This window comes from Thermobia domestica, chromosome 11 (genome assembly GCF_964235325.1).
Source record: "Thermobia domestica chromosome 11, izTheDome1.hap1.1, whole genome shotgun sequence".
NCBI classification, from domain to species: Eukaryota; Metazoa; Arthropoda; class Insecta; order Zygentoma; family Lepismatidae; genus Thermobia; species Thermobia domestica.
In genome coordinates, this window is record NC_137464.1 from 32,260,910 (window position 1) to 32,282,300 (window position 21,391).

The 21,391-nt window shown below is 34.6% G+C and overlaps 1 protein-coding gene across 2 annotated transcripts in view; it reads left to right on the forward strand.

Annotated features, from left to right (window-relative positions):
- The window catches only part of Ser (protein serrate), a 370,686-nt gene that overhangs the window by 240,381 nt on the left and 108,914 nt on the right, over positions 1-21,391 (forward strand). For both annotated transcript variants that reach the window (XM_081730299.1, XM_081730300.1), the window contains exon 3: positions 9,130-9,184. In XM_081730299.1, the coding sequence (XP_081586425.1) occupies positions 9,130-9,184 (55 nt within the window). The remainder of the gene's footprint in view (positions 1-9,129; positions 9,185-21,391) is intronic.

Genomic DNA, 21,391 nt, shown 5'->3' on the forward strand with positions numbered 1-21,391 from the left:
CAAAACCAATGCATTTAATAGTATTTAGCTTTGAGAAAACTTGACACACCCTGATGAAACGAAGGAAGATTACGTTTTAAAACCAAAGTGGTTGTACTCGATGTGCTTTCAAAGCAAGCAATAAGATGCCATTTTGGTTCTCAACATCCCAATATTGGTTGCAGTTATGATCAATTTTTCAGTTCTAACGCGAAACTAGAAAGCGAAATGCTAATGCACTGTATAGCTTATTTTATAAACATATATAACACTTAAATCATTGTGATTTTAATAAACACGAGAAAAGTGTTTCATTTCACTATAAAACGGGACTTTTTTTTTTTGGTTTTATTTTCTTAAAATGAACACTTGGTGAATTAGTTTATTGATATGAGTCAACTAAAATAGTTTAATGGACGACCAGGTGGAAGAGGAAACGTTGATTGGTTGATATTTGTTCATTAAAGTGAATGGCAAGTGTTGATTCAGTAAGAGAATCTCATAATTCAGTTCTAAGGCACAGATTGAACTAATTGAACGTGGGAGTTAGTAATTAAACGAGCGGAGGATTCAGCCAATAATTTCTCTCCATTTAACAATATCACATGCTGTGTATAAAATTTAGTACTGGGAAAGAAGAACTGTTTCAGAAACAAATTTGATTGTATATTCCTAAAGCTCCGTACAAAAATATATGAAATTTTCTAAATATTGTTAATGTCATTTTAAAAAAAAAAAGTTATTGAAGAAAAAATATCTATTTGAAACATTTATCATTGCGTAAAATAAACATTGATTAATAACCATTAACCACTGGAACTAATTTGTTTTAATAATAACTCTGCAATCGTACGTAATAGTGTAACATGATGGGACCGCGGTTGCTCAGTGGTAGAGCGTTCACCTCTGGTGCGTGGGATCCTCGGTTCGATCCCAGCTCGCGCAAAGTGAGTTTTATGGTAGGCAAATACCGTGTGCGTGGCTTTTCTCGGGGTTTTTCCCGTTTTCTCCTACTTTCTTCATTCCACCATTTCTTTCATTTCTCATCATCACGGTCTCCTTTAGCCTAGCTGGCATATTTGTGGGACGTAAAACTTAAAGATTTCATTTTATTTCATTTATTTATATATCATATAATATAAATTCCACGTTTATGTACCGATTATAAGATTGGAATGAAAAAAGTTTGAGGAGACGGGAGAATTTCAAGAAAACTTACACACACGGTGTTTGTCGACCGCAAAGCCCACTTGATGGCAACTGGGATCGAGCAAGAGACCTCATGAAAAAATGGAAGAACTCCAAAAACGAAGGGCATGATGGTGTTCACCATAAACTTCCATATCCAAGGATCGAACCAGGGATCTCATGTACTAGAAATGAGCGCTCTACTGTTAAGTCACCATACTTCCTTACGTTACATCCAGTTGAATGTATTAAAATGCTTTAAATCTAAACTTATTCATATTTTAAACAGAGAAGTGAATAATACAATGCATTTTGATGCTTGATGCACCTATTTTTTTCGTCCCAACATGGTTACAAAGTTGTATGAGTTCTCAGCAGGTAGCTTAGTCACTCATCATGAATTCCATGCAGCTTCCAGGTTAGAAGCACTGGAGAATTCTTCGTAGTATCCCAATCCTTCCTCCTACTTATGTGATATTTGCTGGTTGTAGGGTGTTGGGTATTTCTTTCCCATGCTTTTCTCTTGACAAGGTTTGAGTCAAAAGTCATGGTTCATCTCTTCTGCTATCAGAAGGCATCTGACAGCAGCAGATGTTCCACGCTTCAAACCTTTTCCACTTATCCAGAAATATCTTCACCTTTTGAAACGGTTGAAAAGGGACACATTTAACAGCGATGTTGCTTGATAAAAATAAAATGTTATGTTGTTATGGAGTTTTGCGTACTCCTTTTGTTTCAAGTTACAGTATTTAAAAATATATATATATATATATGATATGATATAATAATATGAATGTTTTACTCTCATAGCAGAGAATTTACGGACACTTAAATTTCGTTCTTCCATTTTTCATTTTAATTTATAGCTTGGCTTGTCAGCTACTGTTAAGTGCCTTGTCACAGCTGCAACAAAACGTAACGACTAGGTGTACATTGGGGACAAGTTACAAGAAATTAAGTTCTTTTTTTCTTTTTTTTTCGTAATTTACAAAATAACGTAAAGTATAAAATTGTACTACTACAACAGCTAGTGCCGTGCCGTGGGACAGGGGGTGAGCGGGGCGACGGCCCAGGACGCCGAAGTAAAGAGGTGCAAAATTCGGTAGGAAGAAAGAAAAGAAAAGAAGGAAAGAAAAAGAGAGGAAAAGTCACTTGGAATATTTTAGATCAACAATAGTATTTTTCAATCTAATATTTAATTTGCATATGCACATATATAAAATGGAAGGAAAAAAAGTAATAATAAGTGCTCAAAAGCAGGGTTTATTTTTGAAAATTTTATGACGCTTCACGCTAACCATGATGGCGCTTTGCGGCTGGTCTGTCCACCTCACTCACATGTATGGGGACGCCGTCGTATACTCTCGCCCGGGCGCCGATTTTCCACGGCACAGCACTGATAACAGCGTAGTAAATAGTAACTATACTATTCTTCGTCTGTAAATGAGATGTCGTAAATTTAAGCCATTTCTTATCTCTATCATCGATTTTTTATTTTTTTTAAATATGTGCTTAGTAATGTACTCTCCGTCCCCTTAGTTCGCTGATACGTAGATTGTCAACATCACAACAGAAAGTAAAAATAACAAAAGAAGATCAAATAGTTATTTAAAAATACTTATAAGACAGTTCTTTAACTGTAATTCTTTACTGAGACAATAAACATAACATTTTTACAGAAAGAGAATACCATTCTACTCGATTTATTTATTATTTTATCTATAGCATATAGTGTTTATCTGCAAGAAAGTCTAGCCGCTAGCGTGTGTGCCTTTGGCGCACGTCATCCCGGGTTCGATTCCCGGTGAAAGATCACAAAAAAATCTACAATTTGTTCACTTTCATCAACTTTATCTCGTCTCATCTAGCCTAAATGGCATAGCTGTTGGATCTTAATTTAAAAAACAAATCATTTAGCTCTAAGAATTTGGATATAGTAAAATAAACAAAGAATAAATCTATATATACTTCTTTCTAAAGAAATATTTATAATGTTATAAGCAGAATAATGAACATGGTATTTAAATTCGATTTTTGGTACTTGCAGAAGAAACACGTCTACAATCACATAAAAATGCATATAAGTGGTGCATAAATGGTATATAAAATGTACATAAATGGCATATATATATACTTTAAAAATGAAACACGTTTTAAATTCATGGATAATTCTTCATGTGAAATCTTTGACACCTATTGATGTCATCCAAAATCCAATTCTAAGTGTCATTTCAGTAAATATATTCAAATATTTCACGGCGTCCCGATGCGGCGCTGATCTGGACGAAACAAAAGTGAAAAAGTGTACGCTTATATTTGTTCCTACGAAAGAAACTTACACACATTGTGTAAATTGTTTTAAGTTTTCCTTTCAATTTTCTATAATTCTTCTCTTCTTGAGTTGTGTTTAGTGAAGATTCTGCCCGGGGAATTTTTTCGAGACGATTAACAGCAAAGATCGGTAGCGATGGGCGTTGCGATGACTGGAGCACGCGGTCTGTACAAGCAGAAGAGAAGGATAAAGAGACTTCTTCCACATCTGGGAGTGGACACCCTCCAGCGACCATGCGCCAGCATCATCATCATCATCATCATCATTTCCATAATCTTTTAAAGGTGGAGGTGGTTTATTTATAAGCTCTTCTTGCGTATTACAACAACAAACCAATTGATTTCAGCATACTATAATAGCAATAGTAATACGTAGTGGAAGTGTTCTGCGTTTGGTTTCTTCTATCCCGAGGGTGCACCTAACAACGGCGGCATCAACCCATTTGTAAATTACCGTGTTCATCAGCTGGCGAATGAAACATCTTTTACGAAACATCAACACGAGAGGACGGGAAGATTTGGTTGTTTTTCGAACCGTGCTTGCCTTCGGGGTCCTTCTTCAGTAATGATTCTTTTTGTGTGGGTGAAATTGATCTTCCAAACGATCGTAAATTCAACATCGCTTACTTAAAGAAGCTATACGGGAGGGAAACAAGAAAGCTTATGAGAGGGCAAGAAAAGCGGTAGAAATTTTCATTCATAAGTCTTTAGTTCTGGAAAAGAAAATTAAAAGTAGATCGAAACATATTTAATTTAGATTGCAAACTGTTTTCTTTTTTTTTCCTTCTGGATTGAGCATTTATAAAAATGGATTGTTTCTGCAATAGCTTTGAAAAGTTCCATCTGTAACAAAAAATCGTGGCAATTTGATACAGACTAACAATGTATTAAATTTGTTATTTTCAGCACCGAAGTTTAAGGCAGAATTCAAACCTCCGTAATGTGTTTAAGGCTATACCCCACCTTCAATCCCGTGCACGAAAGTCACGGATACTAGCTACTAGACCACTTGCGGAGAGCTAGTGAGGAATGATGTTTCGACAAGGACGTACGCAGGGAGAGGTTCATGAGGCCCAGACTCCTCGAAATCCCGATTTTCGTGTAAATTTTAGGGGTTATTTTTAAAATTTTATTACAATTTATTCTCATACTGTATTTCGGTAGTAAGTGAGTTGTTTAACAAGATTAACTATATATAATATATATAAACAATATTTCCCATTTCTGACAAATTTATCAATTATCATAAATATGAATGTAGGTGATTAGGTAACAAACAAATTATTCCTTAAATATAGTATTGTATTCCTTAAATATAGTAAATATAGTATATATATATATATATATATATATATATATATATATATATATATATATATATATATATATATATATATATATATATATATATATATATTAAAAGCAGAATGCGAATGCCATTAACTTTTATATAAATAGTACTATAATGTATGTCAGTTTTATTGTGCTTGAAATTAAAAAAAGAAAAAGAAAATCACTGTTTCAAATAAATTTCTCTTTTCTAGTCTTTTATAGTATGTTAGTGGATGGACACAGTCATTTATGATTATTTTCTCGTAAAACCGATTTGCCCAAATAGTCTACAACAAAAAAAGACAAGCTTTTCAAATAATCTCTTGTTAAATTCCAATATTTTAAGGCATTACGAGCTAAAGAAACACGTTGTGATATATCTTCTATGTTTTGAAATAAGTAATATATAATAAGAATATGGAGAAGGATGTAGTCATAAACAAACCCCCTATAGTGTTTTGTCGACCCTTTTGTAATATATGTATTTTTTTTTTTTAGAACATTGTGTGCACTCAGTAAATAGTTTTTCAAACATTTGTTACGAGAATCACAAAAAAAAAGGGGAGGTATTTTAGTAACTACGTGGAAAGAGTTTGGTACAAATATGACCTTTAAATTGATTTAGGTTCGAAAGACAATGTATATACTGATTTTGTTTTGGAATTTAAAATGTAGTGACAGACTTAAAATATGATGGAAAGTACAAAGCGTCTTGTTTAACACTTGTACTACAATATACGTATATAAGTCGTTTAACATAAAAAAATTACCATTTTTATGTTTTCCTTTATCGTCTTCTGCTGTGCCATATTACGAAACATTAAAACAAAAAGAAAAAGAGAGAAAAAAAGCCAGTCATGAAGTTTCATTCCCGTTGCTGTACCGGAAATATCTCTTTCCATTTTAAAGTCGCGAGTGAAACCTCTACACTATCAGGTATTCTACACTAACACCAAAGCAACCAACCACATCCTGTGTGAGATTTTTGCAGCCTATATTGGTTTCGTTCTGCCTGAGACGCTTAGTTTTCATTCATTCTCTGGTTGGTAAAATTCATTCATTGTTTGTGGTGTAGATCACGCATTTTTGGCGTTCTTGTAGCGAAGGACGAAATAAAGACTGGAAGGTGTTTTCTATGCTTTAGTAAATCGCTTTTAGGCACAAGAAAAGGTTGTAGCTTCGAATCCGAAAGCTTATTGTATATTATTATTATTATTATTATTATTATTATTATTATTATTATTATTATTATTATTATTATTATTATTATTATTATTATTATTATATAGTCATCCCCACTGGTCTAGTGGCTCACGCGCGCTCCTTTCATTCACAGATTTTTAGGTTTGATTCTCGTTGAGATAACACTGAAAGCATTGCGGTGGTTCGGATTTCACCTTAAAATCTAGGTCCATGTCTCATCAAGCCTTGTTGCTGAAAAGGGAAGAAATGAAATTAAATCTTGCAGTTTAATGTCCCGCAATTATGCCCTTTAGGCTAAGGTAGACAATGATTAAAGTAAATGAATGATGAAAGAAGAAATGGTGGAATGAGAAGTTGGGAGGAAACGGGAGTACTCCGAGAAAATCCACGGACACGATGTTGTTCACCACAACTTACTTGGCCGGGGATCGAACTACAGACCCCCACGCACCAGAGGTAAGCGCTATAACATTAAATCAGCGTGCTCCCCTTGTTCAACTGAAGTTCCTTGTTTAAACGAATGTCACACTTTTTTGATGACGTCATGGGTCACCCTACTTTGAACAAAAACGGTAATAGATAGCAAGAAGCTGTTATTTTTGGATAAGGCCTCAGTGGTTCCAGAATAGGTTTTATTTCCATCTTTGTGCCATTACTAAAACCGAAATGGTAGATTTCTAAATCCACTTCCGGTTTCAATGTTTATCCTCATATAGGAAAAAAAATGTGAGAGACGGCAAGAAACTGTTTTTGATATGGAATCAGTGTCCCCCAAACAGCTTCCATCTCTGACATTATCTCTATATTGAAACTCAAAGTAATAAAAACCACTACTTCCGGTTTTAATATTGAACCTCCGTAGTTTGAGAGACTACTGTAGTTTCACAATATATCTTGGCAAAAAGTCTCCAACATTCTTAATCCATAAGAGTTAGTAATAAGGACAGAAAGTATGAGTTCCTCATTAACACCGAACTCGGCCGACCACGTTTTCTTAAATTGCTCGTGAGTAAAAGCAGTGTTTAATGTCTATCATTCTTGCTATAGATATAGAGTATTGGTGTCACGTGCTCTTCTATGCAGGTCATATCCAGGAAGCATTTCTTTTTTCTTTTTTTTTCGTCTTCTCGTTTATCAAACTACATTTTTTTTAAAAGATCCTTCCATTCCCAATATTCAGTCACGTGTGAGCCCTTCTCCCTCCCCAACACTCTTTGGCTTTCCTCCGGTCCGTGCGTGACAAGTGTAAACCAAGATCCTTCTGAAAGGTATCTGTGGAAGATAAAAAAGGATGCTGGCGGAGGTCAATCCAGTCAGCCATGAAGCTCACACATATTCACGCACTGACTCCTCACACTCCTTATACAGTATCTATTACACTTCACGCATCCCCATACAAACGGACAAGGCGTGTGCGGTTCGAAACAAAGTATTGAAAGCACCAGTAACAATGTGTCTACGTTATAACCATATTTTATTCGTTTATTTTTTGTCTGTTTAAATTTAATGATTAATGAATTATCTTTCTCTTAATTGAAGTATGAAGGAAGAAAAATATTTGACCTACGGAGAGATATGTACAGTCATGTTCAAAAAATCATGGTCATTCGTTTGCTTTTCCAAATACTTCTGTTTTCTACATTAAGTATGGATGACATTTTAACATGTAAGTAGGACCTATACAATGAAAATCTTAATATCAAGAAAATATGTGTTCTTGTACGCACTTATTTTCCCCTATGAAATGGGAGAAGAGGATTTTTAAAAAAATGGTGGGGTGACCAGAGTTTTCTGAACTAGACTACCTATCTGTACTTCACAGTTCCTACTTGACTACTACTTAGAGATTTTGAAAGTTTTACATGGGCTGCGCAGTCATTGTATTTTGGGTAATTCTTTTTTTTTTTTTTCATTACTCTGCAAAGTTTCGTGATTTCGTCACACATATCACCTTATATGAAAACGGTTCCATGATCCCTTCTTGTCACTTGGAATCTAATCAAAAAAGGCTTCTTTTTGTCCATCGATCACCACTTTTCCTTACACTATGTCCGATCCATCACCATTTCAATGACTATTTTCACTATAATATTCATCATTCTTGTCTTCATTCTGATCAATGCAATTCTTTTCCTAACTTCATGGGTAATTCCTAGCATACATACAGTATCTCCATGCTATGTTCATTACTTTCAAGACTGTGAATGTCTGATTTTGTTAATAGTCACATCCGAACTCCGATCATGTGTCAAAACAAGCAGAATGGATTTAGTGAAAAGTTTACGTGTATGACACTTTGTTACTTTTTTTTGAAGCTATCTTACCGAATGAACTTCAGCTTATCTTAATATATCTGTTAAATTATTATCTAATGTTGACATTCATGGATGTCTTCTGTCCCTAGATGTAGATATTCCCTCCCTCTAACTCCATATTTTCAATTTCAATTGCTAACTTCCTTGGGAAGTCTTTAAACATTACTTTCGTGCTATCATGCACTTCTATGTTGTTATTTGCGAAGATAATGATGCCATCAACGAAACAAAGATGGGTCTTATGTTCTCCACTTACATTTTTCCTTATATGTAGTCAAGATATTTTATTTCTGATTTTTTAGTTCCTTTGTTGCTTATATTAGTCAAGAGATCCTATTTCTGATTTCTTTAGTAGTTTAGCACTTAGAATACAGTAGTCCCAATACAATAATGATTATAATATAATATCATATTAATAAAATTTAAATATTCAATACTTGCTTACATAGTCCTAATCTGAAAAACTGAAAATATTATTCCAGCAAATGGTCTACCTGGCAACACGAATCTTCTCTAAAAGGTGGCAAAGGAATATAATCCAGCACCCAACTACAAACTCAAGCAAAGGTCGTTTGTATTACTTGTTAGCACGTTCCAGTTAAAGATACCATGTTTATTGTTTTTTCATTCCAGAACTTTTGTTGAATTTAATACTTAACAAGTATGTCATATTGTATGTTCTTAATGTCTTATTCCTACAAAACGAATCATCATCTATACCTTTTTTTGTGCATTTATGAGACCGCTTCTCATAACTTTTTTCTGTCTTCTTTCTTTCCAGAGATCATTCACACTTATCCTCCAGGCGGTGGATTACAACAACAGTACAAATCCAGGTAAGATATGAGCCCCCTTTTTATTTTTATTTTTCTTTTTTTTTAAAAAAAGAAAGTTATTTTGTTTTTTAATCCTTAATTAAGACATCTCTTCTGAAAAAGTTATGAGTAATGTTGTTAGAAATATGCCGACAACATCTGTTAAATCTGGTTTTTGTATTTCTACTTTTTTTTTTTTTTCACAACGATGAGAAAGACTCAAAGTGTTAAGATTAAAGTAATAACAAGCTAAGCTAATTCTGCCTCTTACTTGCCGGATATCAGTCATTAGGATTGTAATAGTGATACAAAAATTTCTCATAATATTTTGAGTACTTATTAAAATGTTCTTGTGGTTTGGAATGCCGAAGCTTTTGATGTTTAGCTATTCATGGTTTTTCTTGGTTTTGAGTAGGGCTGCACGGAACGACGTAGGATTTAAGGTTCCATCTCCCATTCCGAACTTTGGAACTCCAGAAATAAAAGGAGTTTACGTGAATTGAAACAACGTAAATCTATTACAAAGTTCCAGAAAATTCGAAGGAGCGAGAGGGAAATTAAGAAAAAAATTGTACTATTGGAGAAACTAAATGACAAAATGGTATCTTATCCAAAGTAAAGTTGAAACTTCCAGAAGTCGACTTCCAATATATTTCCTGATACAATGTTGGTGTACAACTCTAAATGTCATATTTCATAAAGCTCCGTCGTGACTGGGGTTAACGCGCGCGCTTTCGATGTAGTACTCCCGAGTTCGATTCTCGGTGGGGGCTCATATGATTTGGATGCCACGTCATGCTGTAGCGCCACGTCCCATATAGCATCTGTCCTGAAAAGGGACATCAAACTGCAAATCACTAACCAACCATATCAAATATTTATTTACGGTGCTATTTGTAAGAATGAGGAAACTGAAATATTGAGGAACACTTGAAGTTTTCGGCTTACACTTGTATCCAAAACGGAATGAGGATTTATTTTCCGTTAAATTACCCAGATAAATATTAGAATCTTATTGAGACATCCGGTATTAATTTTAGTAAAGCATATTTCTGATAAGTTGGGGTTGCCTTTCGCAATTGGATTATGTTAAATATTGCCTTAATTAACATCTGTGAAATGATTAACAGCATGTTTGTATATGTGTTTATCCTCAAAGAATGTCAGCGGTAATTATCCCTGACAGGAACGTACACAGGGGTGAGTCCTGGGGCTCTGGGCCTCCTCTCCCAAAATCCCTACTTTTTTTTTTTTTAAATTTGGTCTCGTAATATAATTTATCCTCAAATTGAATTTGGACCCCCTTGAATTAAATTCTTGTGTAAGAAAATCACATCGTAACAAATAATAATGAAAAAGAGGGATTAAAAATACATTAGATCATATCAATCAATTTAAGAGGCTTGACATAGAAATAAAAACAGACGTAAAATTAGCGCACAAAACATCTATTTTAAATTCAGAATGTTCTATCGAAAATGATCCAAGTCAGATATAGGGCTTCATCAAAAACAGAACTAAACATTTCTAATCAATTTCCCTTATTTAAAATGGCCAGGGAATTAAACGCAACAATGAAATGTGTATATGAAGTTACCCTCTTTTAAATTTCAATTCGAAACTAAAATCAGTCATTTGTTATTGAGTGTTTAGAGAAAAAATAATTTGTTTAAAAAAATATAAGAAATATTTCCAATATAAAGTTGGGACACTGTTAAGGGCAACATCAACACTATATTTAAATACCCACGTCACAGTACATTTAATATTTCTATCAGATCTAATACATTCAGGTGGAAAGAACGTCTTGTTTGTCTAACACTAAACTCTGCGAACAGGAAGAAATACAAAACTTGAGACCAAGACTTATTTTGCCGCCGTTTGCTAAAATATTCAAAAGCACATTCATGCACGAATTTTAAGTCACGTAAAGCCTGTTCTATCGACTTATTAACGTGATTTCTCACATAATAGGTCTACTTCGATAAACTTCCCAGTTATAAGAAATTTTATAGCAACACAATGAAATAAAGATGATAAAGTAGGTGTTATGTATATGGATTTTACTAAGGCTTTTGACGTCGTTGATTTCTGTGTTTTGCTACTTACGAACTAACGTCTATGAATTTTTCGAAGCTAGCAATTGAGTTTTTACATGATCGAGAACAATCCATTGCATACAAAGAATGTACTACTGAAAATTTCAATACCCTGTCGGAATCCCCCAAGGATTATATATCTAGATCCTCTGTTATTTCTTGTTGTTTTAATGATATTCATCTTTTTATTGAAATATATTGGATATAATGATAGATATCCATGTTTCTATGGCACTCACAGGAAGAAAGTGATGTAGTCAGCATCAATCATGGTACGATCGCCTTTATTCCCCCTAGGTTTCCCAAGGTACCCATTTCATAGTGGATCAGTAAATCTCTGATCCGCATTTAGACAGGAAAATAGATCCCACCCACACTGAAGATTGTACTTGGACTAACCGGTAGTACAGCCTACTGATTATACTCCACTGCAACAAACACCAATATACATTTTCGTCAAAACAAATAAATTGTACATTATTGAACACTCTGTATATAACCTGCAGTAGTCTTTTTCGCAAAAATAAGAAAGAAAAAAAAAAGAAAAAGGGTAGATAAACTGTTTTCTAACATGTATAAGCTGTACTCTGTAATTACTATTTCGTGAAACCGATATAATGTTTCAGTTAGGCTTTCCACTCTACGCGGCTGAGGTTAAAAAACAGAAGGTGTAATTGCAAAATGAAGTCTTAAATGAGAAACGCATTGATGAGAGAGACTGAAAGAACTATACATTACATACATAAAGAAGCAAAAACCTTTTTTTGCACTGTACCCTTAAGCTATTTTAGCCGAAACAATCCAGAAATTTTGCTCTTACCTTTTAAAGAAACTTTCTTTCCCTTTAATGCTAACCAACTTATATTGTCCATAAACTTTTCTAACTTTCAGTAGCCCATTAGCTTCTGGAACAAAATGCAATTAAGTCAGTTTGATTATAGTTCTAAATCCATCTTCTTAACCCCACCTCTCAATTCCTTCGTCGTCTCTTCTTCATCCACTGACTAGAAATTACCAATTCGATTTTTCCAGTATATCCAACTACATTTATTTATTTATTTTTGCTGGATGTTCATTATCCAACCAAGGAGGTGCTGAAATGAAGACTTTTATTTATTATTATCATTTTTTTTTAAAACTACAATAGTTTCGGTTGAGTGCACATTGGAATGATTAAACATCAAATGTATTAAGTTTCATATCCTTTATAGTTATTGCTGCTGCAAGATTGGAGCTGAAAAATTGAACTCTTGCAGATTTATGTTATTAATAACAATTTCAAAATATTTTAAGGCAGTTGCCTTTTTTTTCTTTTATTGAAAGGACATGTATATTATTGTAGGGGAGATGGGACCGTAGGAAAGCATTAACTAGGTATTTTTTCTAAGTCTATCCAATTTATATGGATTGTGAAGAAATGTGATTTATTTTGGTGCTTACGTTTCAAGGTATTTACTCCCAGAGATTGAGTTAGACCTGTTTTTCAAAATCAGTTTTCGAATTTCATTTTGAAAGAAATTAAACTAGAGTTTTTATGTATATTTGTTATCAACAATTTTGACTAAAATATTGAATTAATATTTTATCCAATTATAAAGTGATTTCAACGAAAGTATAAAGAATTAAAAAGTGCTCCTGTGTATTATATATTCTGTACTTATATAATCTAAATTTGCAAATTTGCAAATTTCACAATCCGAATCAAGGACGCACGCAGGGGGTTAGTCCTAGGATCTGGTCTCCCAAAGTCCCAATTTTAAGTAAATTTACTATATATATATATATATATATATATATATATATATATATATATATATATATATATATATATATATATATATATATATAGTAATATAATTAATTCTCATATTGAACTTGGATCCCGCCAAGAGCTTTGGACCCCTCCCGACATAAATTCTTGCATACGTGCCTGATCTGATTTGTTTGAGGGTACGCGTACCCCCCACATATAAATCAAATTAGTTTGAAATATCTTATCATAACTGTATACTGAAATACTATATTACCAGAGGCACGCCCATGGTAAGTGACAACGTCCTATCCCTGAGTTATAGCCCCATTTGGCGGCTAGCATCAGTAGTTATCGATTTTGAAAAACAAAATCCAATTATTCAACAAATGAAGCTCTAGATCTCGCGTACTCAATTCTAACTTAAATTAAGTTATAATACGAATCTTTTAAAATATTGTGTGTAAATACTACCCTACGTAAATAAATAAAATGTGGACACAATCAATGATAGACGAATGAATGCGACTTTGCCATGTAGTTAAGAGGTGTGGCTAAGGGGCAGGCATTTTATCGCGAGCAGATGAGCGGTTGACAGATATGCATATATCCTGTTCTCTGTTTTAACAAGATAGACAGGACATGGCAACACCGCAGCCCTATCATTTGCCAGTAGCGTTTAAAGAGAAATCGGAGCGCCGCTTTCAAACATCATAAAACGCTGTCCCTTAGCATAGTTATATTGTTAAAATTAAAGAAATGGTAACAATTCAGATCTCAACTGTCGTCAACTGAAAATTTATCGAAATAAAACGGAAACTGCAACTCTGAACCATTTACATTTGCTCCCAATAGTAGCGACATCATGCGGCTCAGCTGCAAAGCTTTAGCTTATCTAAGTTGACGGCGACATCCTCATCGACTTTTTTGTTTATTCTGTTAGCTAAAATATTTGATATTGATATTTCAAAATTCTGGAAGTTTCCATAATAAATTTCGTATAGCATGCTCTAAATTAACGCTACTGTTTGTTCATAATACACAAATTAGTCAATGCTGGCATTTCGTAATACTAATTTGATAATGATCAAACCGCTGACAAATTGCTGGATTCTGAATGACAGGTGCTATCAGCCAACAATGTTCTCAGAGTATGCTGTGTCTTTCAAGTTTCTTTCTTTCTTTTTTAAATAAAATATAAGTGAGTTAAATCTTGGGTTCGCGGGAGTCACCCAAAACTTTCGCGCAAACTCTGAAAATTAGTGATCAATGTAGTAACTAGATATTCTCGCACAAAAATAGCATCGCCATAATGTTGGAACCATACTGGGAATTCATTAGGCTAGGTTAGGTAATGACAAATTGACAACTATCAGAATGACCTCGATGTTCCCCTTTATTCAGAGACTCCTTGATCCACTTCGAGATGGAAATAGAGGATGTCGCTAATTCCATACATTTCTGATGTCATGTAGAATATCTATATACTCAAATATATAAGTATTAAAATGCATAGATCTCAGGTCTACTATTTAATACACTACAACTACTGCAAGTACTGTTTCCAAAGTAAGATGCTGATTAAAAACCTAAAGTAATGATGTTACTCGGGAGAAATGTACTTAGAAGAAAATTTTGTCAGTACTTCTTATACAAGAGAAGGAGTGGAAGTCTGATGAAGACACAGTTATTGTGTTGAAACGGTTACGTGATAGTGTTTTCTTACATATTATCACATAGCCTTGCTCAGTGTGTTATTGTGTATTAAGAAAAGAGGAAGCAGATACTGATCTATAATCGTACCGAACACAAATTCAAGTTTACCACTAGGCTGTTTTCCTTATATTGTATTAAAACAGTTGTACTTTATTTCTAACTCACAATATGTTAAAAAAAAAAAAAACCTATGCATAGTAACACTATAAATATTAACCAATACTACAAATAAAAGATTTCTATTATTTAAACAGTTTTCTAAGAAGAACCTCTCGATTCTTCAATTTAAGTCATTCTCATTCGTAGTGATTTTCAAAACAGACGCTGATCAGAAGAGAGGTATCCGAGGCTTCCTCAAATATAAATTGATACATGCTTTTTCTCCTTTTGAGAGTGTATTCTTTGTATATGAGAGAAAAATAATTTTTGGCAACACTGTCGAACATATAGGTTCCATGTGTTCTCTGCATGCAAAGTGGCTCCGAGAAGACTGAAAAACAATCTCAAAAGCAATAATCACGCCAAGGTTGCTGTAGAAATTATTTTTCTTCTGTCCATGATTAACAGATGTTAAGGATTTTAGTAACTATTATTCACCATCTCGCTTGATAGCAATTACATGCATATGCCTAAAATGGATGAAATCATAATATGGTGTTTTCTTACTGTTTTTTTCTTCTTTCTATAAAACAGATACATCTTATCTTTTTAAAAAAATCAACTACTGCTTCTTTACAAGAAACAAAGGAACATTGTTAATCGTTCTGCAGTAATGAAAAATTAGCTGTTCGAAAGTGTATTCCGAACAGAAGAAAGGTGTAGCTATCGTATTTGTATTCCTTACGTTTCTTGAAGTCGAAGTTCATTCTTTCATACGTTCTGGATAAAGAGCCAATGGCAAGGTCGGTTCTTAGCTTGCGTGCTTCGGCAGAATCAGCACCCGTCTTTTCGTCTGCTCTACTTTTCCTGTGTGACTGGATCAAAGCAATAAGAATATGTTTCGTATGCAAATAAGTAAATTCTTCTGTTAGTATGGCGATAACTACTATATCGATGTCGTAGTCGTATGTACTTTTAAAGCGAATAATTCACTCAGTTTAAGTTGGGGGTTGAGGTTTTCCATGTTTTGCTACCTTATACAATACTAAGCGAGAGGCAGGGCTGCAACTATGGGGGGTAAGCTGGGGCACATGTTCCAGGCGCGTAAATGGTGGGACGCCTAAAACGGAAATATGTATACATTGAAGGGGGCGCCGAATTTCGAGTTTGCCCCAGGTGACACAAACCTTGTTTGCGGGGCTGAATATTCGCCGTTCTTCACCATATTGTTATATCTTGTCTCCAAGAGATATGGATCACAGAACCATCCAATCGATTCTGGATCCAGAAATTTGTGATTAAATGTTTGGTTCTAAAACATCTTGAAAGTGGCACACTAATCCAGGAGGAAGGCAAATAACATACTAAGGTGAATCTGATACTAAAACATACCCTATTAAACCTTTCGTTACGTCGCTAACAAGAGAGCAATAGGCAATATGGTTAATGAGAAAGAATAACCTAAAATAACAATTAAATCTTAAACTTCAATTTTTAAATATATTTCAATTAAAATATTTAGAGTTGAACGTATTTCTTATAATTAGTTAAAAGAAAAAAGCACACCCTAGAATTTTGCTGTGTTTTCTACCCTTATTCACTGATTAATTTAATCAAACCTCTGTCTCATTTTAGCTTCGTTCGCACTTATTGTATTTGTTTGTTTGTTTGTTTATGTTAAGTCACTTTGACCATTCGTGTGTATTTTTAAACCCCTTTACTGGGTAATACGTTTTTTAGACGCGTTCCGAAGCAGGGGCGTCATTTAGGGGGAGCAGGGAGGGGCATTTGCCCCCCCTGAGTTTGAGATGTATATAGATTTTATCAATAGAATAGTAGTAAATCAGTGAAAAATGCGAAATTTTTCTTATATCAAGGGGTCTTGCCCCCCCAACCAAAATCTGAAATGACGCTTTTGTTTCGGAAACGACGCTAAATCGGAGGGAGCACTTATAGACGTGCTTAATAGAAATACTTGTCCGTCCTCGAAAAGTGTATCTAGTGCCGCAACTTTTTAGATCTAATCTTGGTATGGTTCTGCCATCCTCCAGATTGGAAAAAAAAAAAAAATAAAAATCGAAGAATAACCATTGACAGCAAGGCTCAGTGTTAAAAGGGGTTACTATGGCAATTTCATCGTAGCGGTGTCGTCAAAGAAAGGTTGTAGCCTCTTTATTGGCAGTTATTGAATAATATGTAATTTATTGACAAAATATAAAATTTACTCGAAAAAGCAATTTCGAATATATTCATCCAGAAATTGAAACAACATAACCGTTCTATATACGAGTTACTTAAAAGTTAAGCTGTTTGGGCTTCCAACGGAAGAAAGGGGGAAATACATTTCAGCTGTTGAAAATTAAGGAGATGTAAATAAAATGTCCTGCTGATGTAATCTAACATAGAGATCTGAACTGATTAAAAATAAAATAAAATAAAATAAAAAGAATTTTGTACACGAAATGTATTTCCGCCGCAGAAGCTTTTTTTTTTTCTTTTAACCCTTTATTTGACTTCGTGGCAAGACCTTGAATAACTGATTTATAATGCTATCCTTTTTGCTTTTAAGATGTAAGCGAAAAGAAAACGAAAAAAATATATATATTTTGTTTAGAAAAATAAAATAAAATCAAGTATTTCCTTTTCGTATTTTTCCTGCCTACATATAGGTTTTATCTCATATTTTTCGTGCAGAGTGTTGGTAACCTAGCTTTCGTATAATTCTTTTGTTTTTTGAAATTAAAACGTGTTTCATGCTGCACGCATGACATGGAGGGAAAAGAGAGAAATGAATACTACGTAAAAGAAGTGACCAGATAATGTTTTTTTGTGTGTGTTGAGTCCACCACCGTTTACACGCAGTGTTAACGCGGCGAAAATTAAGATTAGAGTGGACGTACGTATTGTGTATATCCTCGTGTTTCCATACAGAAGTGCTACAAACAACCAACGCCGTCTTCAAGAAAGTTATACACAGACAATGCCTTAATTTTCTCTCTTTCTCCTCCACCTCTTCCCCACTGACGAGTGTTTTTGTGTGTCTATATACAAGTGAGAGAACGACCACCTTAGAAGATAAATCTTCTCAGCTTTTCTTCTTTGTTTTTTAATTCCTTAATTTCTTTTAAACATTGCTATTATAAGCACATGCATGGGGTCTTTCAGAATTTTTGTCTCAAAATTTGAAATGCGTACTCACAAAGATGCCTAAAAGTCTGTAAGAAGGCAGGTATATAAAAATTGGCTTTGTTTCCGAGTTTTGAGTATTACAATCTATGCGGAGAAATGAGTGTTAAGTCCACTTAACGGTGTACAGTACCTTATCAATCTTTGCAGTGTAGTCTGGAGTCGTAGTGGCTCAGTGGTAGAGCGTTCGCTTCCGGTGCGTGGGCTTCCTGGTTTGATACCAGCTCGCGTCAAGTGAGCTTTTCTGGTGGATAAACACCGTGTGCGTGGATTTTCGCAGGGCTCTCCCGTTTCCTGCCCTTAGCCTCGTGGGAGATTGAATTAAATATTTCATTTCATTTCATTTTATTGTGTAGCCCACTCTTTCTTCCAGGCACACTTTTAGAGAGCTTTGTCCCCCTATTCCCCGGAGTCGATCAACCCCCTCCCAGAGCTAGAAAGTATTAAATTGTGACTACGTCACTCTTGTCTAGTCTTTTAGTAAATAGTATCCCAGTGCTGTCTCCTCAAAATTTTGATTGCTCCTCGGACAAAATTTTCTGGAGGGAACCTTGGTCTAGTCCATTGATTTATATTGGAAATTATTTTTTTCTTTCAAATGAACTAGAATTTTAATGATTTCTTCCTCAACTCTAGTTAAAATATCTCAACTTTTTCAAAAATAAATTTTTGTTATATGCAAATTTAATAATATTGAAATTATATAGAACAATGTTTGATCTTGACGAGAGATACGAAGGAGAAACTAGTAAAACCAAACTACTGAAATTCCATTTCACTTCGAATAAAACAGAAAATCAATCTCCCATAGAAATCTTTGAACTTAAATACAAAGATAAGAGAAGTATTCAATCTCGTTATCACAAAAACGATTAGATTTACAAAATAATTATAAAACTTTTTTTTAAAAAAAGATATTAACCGACTTCAAACACACAACCATTTATTTAAAATGTTACTAGAATTTGACAATATAATGTACTACGAAAGTGTTGCGAAACTTTGCAGAACAGTCTCTGTACTGTTATGCAACCACAATAACGTTAACGAATGTATGGTTGCCTATAAGGATGTTACTTTGCTGTATTTACGTAGCATCCGTTGAGATGTTTCATAGTGTATAATTTACCTCCAAAGATTACACCAGATTCTTAAGATATTTGTGTTGGACCACCGGGATAGTATACTCTTTCAAGTAAAAAAAGAAAAATCAAAATCAGTGCAGCTATGTTAAAGTTATGTATGAACATATCAAGATCATATATATACATGTTTGTAATTGGGAAGCTCCTCCTTTTCTTCGAAGTCGGTTTAAAAGGTGCATACGATTTTACGAAAGTTGACCTAAATAAGTTGACAAGGATCTTTCTATGCACTGTGTGGTCCTGATTCGATTCCTGCTAGGGGCTGGAATCATTACTTATCCTACGTTTGCTGTAGTGCAGTTCGGGGGTTCACCCAACTTCTGGAAAAATGGATATCTGAGGAATCTTGGCGTGTTAAAAACGGCTAGATCGTGGAGATTATTATATCAATTCCTTTATATCGGGGTCAGTGATACGGAGCCCGTCTCGTGATGTGGAGACGGATGTGATGCAGAATAGAATATGCTGTGAGAGAGTTGATTTGCAGGATGATCTGTACGCTCGGGAACTGTACGGACTTCAAACCTCGGTCGTGGTTTGGAGCCCACGTTAATAGTACATACCGCCATTCAAAACCTCAGTGTTCCTTAAAGGTGCAAATACATATATATATATATATATATATATATATATATATATATATATATATATATATATATATATATATATATATATATATATATCAAATTTCGCTTTGCGTAAGTATCGGAAGTGTTATAGAAAAGAGTCCGTCTAACTGTCTGTCGATAGGTAACAGGGCTAAAACGGTACGAGATATCGAAAAACGATTTTCTGGAATTTATTAAGGGTCCCAAGGATAGGTTCCATCTTATCCGTGAGTTCCCTCATGGCTAAGTAGTTAGCGTATGCGCCTTTGGTGTAGGAGACCCGGGTTGGATTCCCGATGGGAGTTCATGTGGTTCGGATCCCACTTCAGCTGTATGTCCACGTCTCATATACCCTCGCTGCTTGAAAGGGATGCTAAAATCAAATCAAGAACAATAACCATCTTCTCTGTTAACCCTGTATTCAAATGGGAAGTGCCAGGACTTTGCAATTTCCAGTTCCAAACGTTATTTGCCATACAACAAAGACGGCTATAAATAGCGACAAGCTGCCTTTTTCGAATAGATTCAGTGTCTCAAGAAAACTTACCCTCTTTGCCCGCATCACTCTACCAAAACGGAAAGTGAAACATGTTTACTACTACTCCTAGTTTCAATATTGATTTCCAAAGAGTTAAAAAAAAAAAAAAAAAAAAAAAACGTAGCGTTTAGCTTGGCTTCGTTTTTTTTTAAAAAAAAAATAATTCAGCAATGGATTATATCCCCTCTATTTTACTCTATATTTAAACCGAAGTAGTAAAAATCAACCATTTTTGATCTAAGCATTGATTGTCATAGAGCAAGAACGTTTAAAAGATATTGAGAAATGGTCTTTTGCAATGAATTCAGTCCCACGAATATGCTCCATTCGGCATTCATGAACAATCTACCTAAACTTTCAAGTGATAGCAATTTAACCATTTCTGGTTCCAAAACGTTGATTACCATGAAACACAAGTGGTAATACATAGCAACAAGCTTTAGTGATTATTATTGTAAATCGAGTCAGCGTCTCAACTAGAGATTCCATCTTTACCTGCATCTCTTTATTAAATCGGAAATGGTAGTAATTTACTGTTGTTTCCAATTCCAATATTGAATTCACATAGTTTGGAAATCGATCGTAGTTTCTACATGTGAAATGAAACTTACTTATTTTAATGCCGAAGTCAAAGAAGTATGGAATCCGATCTCCACCCAGTTCTTGGACCTTTATGGGCTTCCTAAATGGGCAGCGTAATTAACCTTATTCTCTCTTATAAGACACTAGTAGAATACCCGTTCCTCGCACGGGGAGAATATGTTTCATTTTGAACATAAAGAGGTTAATTTGGACTTAAATGATATCGGGGCCGCGGTGGCTCAGTGGAAGAGCGTTCACCTCTGGTGCTTGGGGTCCCGGGTTCAAACCCTGCTCTCGCCAAGTGAATTTTGTGGTGGACAAAAACCGTGTGCGTGGGTTTCCTCGTTGTTCTCCCGTTTCCCCCCACTTTCTTCATTCCACCATTTCATTCATCTCTCATCATCACAGTTTCCTTTAGCCAAATCCGAATAACCGTTGGACGTAAAACTCAAAAATTTCATTTAATTTTTTAAATGACATCGGAAGAGTCACTATTCGTTCCAGC